The 3,708-nt window shown below is 39.1% G+C and overlaps 1 protein-coding gene across 2 annotated transcripts in view; it reads right to left on the reverse strand.

Moving 5' to 3' along the window:
- LOC106868577 (U3 small nucleolar RNA-associated protein 25 homolog) overlaps positions 1 to 3,708 on the reverse strand; it is a 29,451-nt gene that overhangs the window by 19,769 nt on the left and 5,974 nt on the right. For both annotated transcript variants that reach the window (XM_052971953.1, XM_014913900.2), the window contains exons 2-3: positions 1,575 to 1,611; positions 936 to 1,041 (exon numbers count right to left, since the gene is read on the reverse strand). In XM_052971953.1, coding sequence (XP_052827913.1) covers positions 936 to 1,041; positions 1,575 to 1,611 — 143 coding nt within the window. The remainder of the gene's footprint in view (positions 1 to 935; positions 1,042 to 1,574; positions 1,612 to 3,708) is intronic.

The raw sequence follows: 3,708 nt of genomic DNA on the forward strand, positions 1-3,708 counted from the left end.
TTTGACTGAGGACTGGTGGACCAGATAGCTGTACCAGGCTCCAATCTGATTTGGCAATGTTTCTACAGCTGGATGCTCTTCCTAACGCCAACCACTCCAAGAGTGTAATGGGTGGTTGGCATTAGGGAGGGCATCCAGCTGTAGAAACTCTGCCACATCAGATTGGAGCCTGGTGCAGCCATCTGGTTCACCAGTCCTCAGTCAAATTGTCCAACCCATGCCAGCATGGAAAGAGGACGTTAAACAATGATGATGATACATATATATATTCAACTTTTGCCTCTTCTTTGTTTATTCTTCCCTCTGATGAAGCTCCATGTTTCAGATCGGTTTTATTACCAAATATGATAAATATTTTGAATATCACTAGCAATACCATACAACATTGGAAGCAGAAACAGCTGTTAGACAGGATGCAGTCTATTTGCATTGAATTAATAAATAATAATTGATGTAAGTCAATTGTTTTTAATCAGTACTTCTCCATTTTCTGTTTTCTTCAAATTTTGATTGAGCATAATATGCTTGCATACGTATGCTCCTGGTTAAACACAGGTAATATACCGGTAGCGTAATGGATTTCTATCCTTTAGACGGTTATTTTAACCATATATATATATATATATATATATATACATACATACATATAAACAGACATACACATATTACATCTATATTTATACACACCCACGTATATGTTGCAAGTACCTCTCTTGCCATTCCTTATGCTATTCTAGATTACCATTCCTCTTGAGTTACCAAATGTAAATAACCAGCATCATAGCACTACCACACAAAGATCCTCGAACCCATACGTGTGTATGCACACACAAATCTCAGTGCTTTCTGTACATTTTTGTATCACAATTAGTGACAACTTCAGGAAGACGAAATCAATACGTTGACCTCCAACTGGACACAAAACCTGTACTTACGCGCTCTTTTGGTGTCTTTAACTAAATCCAGTACAAGCTTCATGAATGGCTCTTCTTCTCCCTCCTCAGAAGATGATGATGATGGTGGCAGTGATGTTGAAACAGGCTGAATGAAAAGAGAACGAAAGTCAAAAGCCTATAAAGCGGTATTTATATTTCTGACATTAACACGAAGCCTCAGATTTAAGGGGAAGAGTTAAGCCTACAATATCAAGCTCGTAGTTGAGTGAAAAACGAAGTTAACCTAGGTGGGATTTGAACTCAGGATGTAGAGATTTGTAATTAAAAACCATAAGCCATTTTAACTGATTCTCTACCAGTTCTGTCAATTAGTAAAATATTGAGGGAAATTATGTATTTTTTTCTCTGTAAGTAGCTTGAGAACACACCAGACACACACACATACTGATCTAATTTATAATTCAAAGAAGGAGACCAGCTCGACTGCCTCCCTCCACTAAACAATTCTCGACTAATAATGCATTCTCTTTTTTACATCCATTTTTGTAAGCTGACATGGGTTGGACAAATATATTGAGACATTGACAGCTAGTAAATAAAATAATATTGCAAAATTCTGGTTTCTTTGGGGGTACCCCCCTCATATTTATTAAGAAATATAAAATAAACAACACTCACATGCTTTTCTACAGGGAAGCGATCAGGTGGAATATTTCTAAAAGAATGAAAGAGAAAGAAAAGAGGTAAATGAAATAACTTCATCATAAAGATTTCTTATACAAACGATTTAGGAGATAAGAAGTTGTGATGTTCATGCCTTTTCCACGGCCATCCCATCTATCTTTTAGGAGAGTGTAAGATTATCTTCTGTAATATTTCATTTCCTTTATTGAAGATGCTAGGATGTTGATCAGAGAAATTTGGCTGCTATTTCTAGTAGGTTGAAACAAGGAAGGACACTTCAGATTACATGGTCCTCGATCTATGTTTCAACATACAATGGAAGAGTCATGGTTGGAAGGCTCAATCAGAGCAGACATGGAAGTAAATGAAAATAGTGTAACACATTAATCAATGCAGCTGTGAACAGCATCGATTTTAACACCACACTGCCCCGTGTCGTGGCGGCATGGTCAAATAAGTTCCCTTTACTATCAACCATAAGATCTCAGGTTCAGTCCTATTCTAAGGCCTCAGGGGCAGGTATCGTGCATCATAGCCCAGGGTTAATTCCTGCTTTGCAAGGGAGAAACTGGGTAGTTAGAAACCGTTTGGAAAGATACAAGGGGGCATAGCCAGGGCAAGCTGCTACTTCTCTGCACCGAGACATCACAGCTTTGGCACTATGCACATGTGATTATCATCATCATTTAACGTCCGTTTTCCATGCTGGCATGGGTTGGACGGTTCGACTGGGGTCTGGGAAGCCAGGAGGCTGCACCAGGCTCCAGTCTGATCTAGCAGTATTTCTACAGCTGGTTGCCCTTCCTAACGCCAACCACTCTGAGAGTGTAGTGGGTGCTTTTTTATGTGCCACTGGCACAGGGGCCAGAGGGGACTGGCACCGACCAGTCAAAGCGGTGCTGGCATCGGCCATGGTCAGATGGTGCTATTATATATAATAATAATATTAACAACAACAATACCAGGATGTTATTTATAATAGTTTAATACATCACATTTCCACACATCAGAGTCAGTATTATCCATGGGCATCATCAGCATTCCATTTCATCAGGCAATACTGAATAAATGGATGAACTACAAAGGGAAGGCCAGTATGAAGGGCAATCCAGCTATGTGGGTCTTTCTGTATGTAATTGGTAGGGAGGTGGTTGATGGCAGTGTTGGATTTGTTTGCTATTCATTCTACAGATTCTGAGAATGGTCATTCATTCAGCAGATTTAAGGATTGTAGTTTACCTCTTTGTTCTATTTCATTCAAGACAGGACTCTCCCTCAATAAATTCTGAACCCAACAGGTGGTCACCTGTTATATTATCACCATAAGAAGGGTGGTATTAATCAATGTAGTCAACAAACCCTACTCTATTGCAGCTGACCACCTGTTAGGTTTAGAATTTATTGAGGGAGAGTTAGGTTTTGAATGAAACAGAACAAAGAGATATATACTACAATCAGTAAATCTGCTGAATGAATCAATGACCATTCTTAAAATCTGCAGATTGAATAGCAAATAACCCCCCCCCCCGCATATTACTCTCATCACCTACCTATCTACCCCTACCAATTACATACAAAAATACTCAGAGCTAGACTGGCCTTCATACTGGTAAGAAGGGATAAGCATCCTTCTGTGATTCATCTAATTATATAGTATCACATGAAATTGATCTGTACTGTACTAATCTCAAAGATACCGACTATGATGTCAAAATTGTCTGATCTGTGGAAACGTGCGTAGCGATGTATTAAATATTTATCCCACATTATATCAGTATAGCCATGATAGTGTTTCAGTACCAAAAACACTACATAAAACATAAATGAAAAGTGTTGCCCGTCAAATCAGAATGAGTGCAGTCTTTTGCCAAGCCAGCTCCTGTCAAACCACTGTCCAACACATGCCAGTATGGAAAGGGGTTAAATGATGATGATAAGGGGCACAAGAGTGGCTGTGTGATAATTAACTTGCTTACCAACCACACGGTTCAGTCCCACTGCATGGCACCTTGGGCAAGGGTCTTCTACTATAGCCTTGAGTCGACCAAAGCCTTGTGAGTGGATTTGGTAGACAGAAACTGAAAGAAGCCCATTGTATGTATATATATATATATATATATATATATAT

This window comes from Octopus bimaculoides, chromosome 11, assembly GCF_001194135.2.
Source record: "Octopus bimaculoides isolate UCB-OBI-ISO-001 chromosome 11, ASM119413v2, whole genome shotgun sequence".
NCBI lineage: Eukaryota > Metazoa > Mollusca > Cephalopoda > Octopoda > Octopodidae > Octopus > Octopus bimaculoides.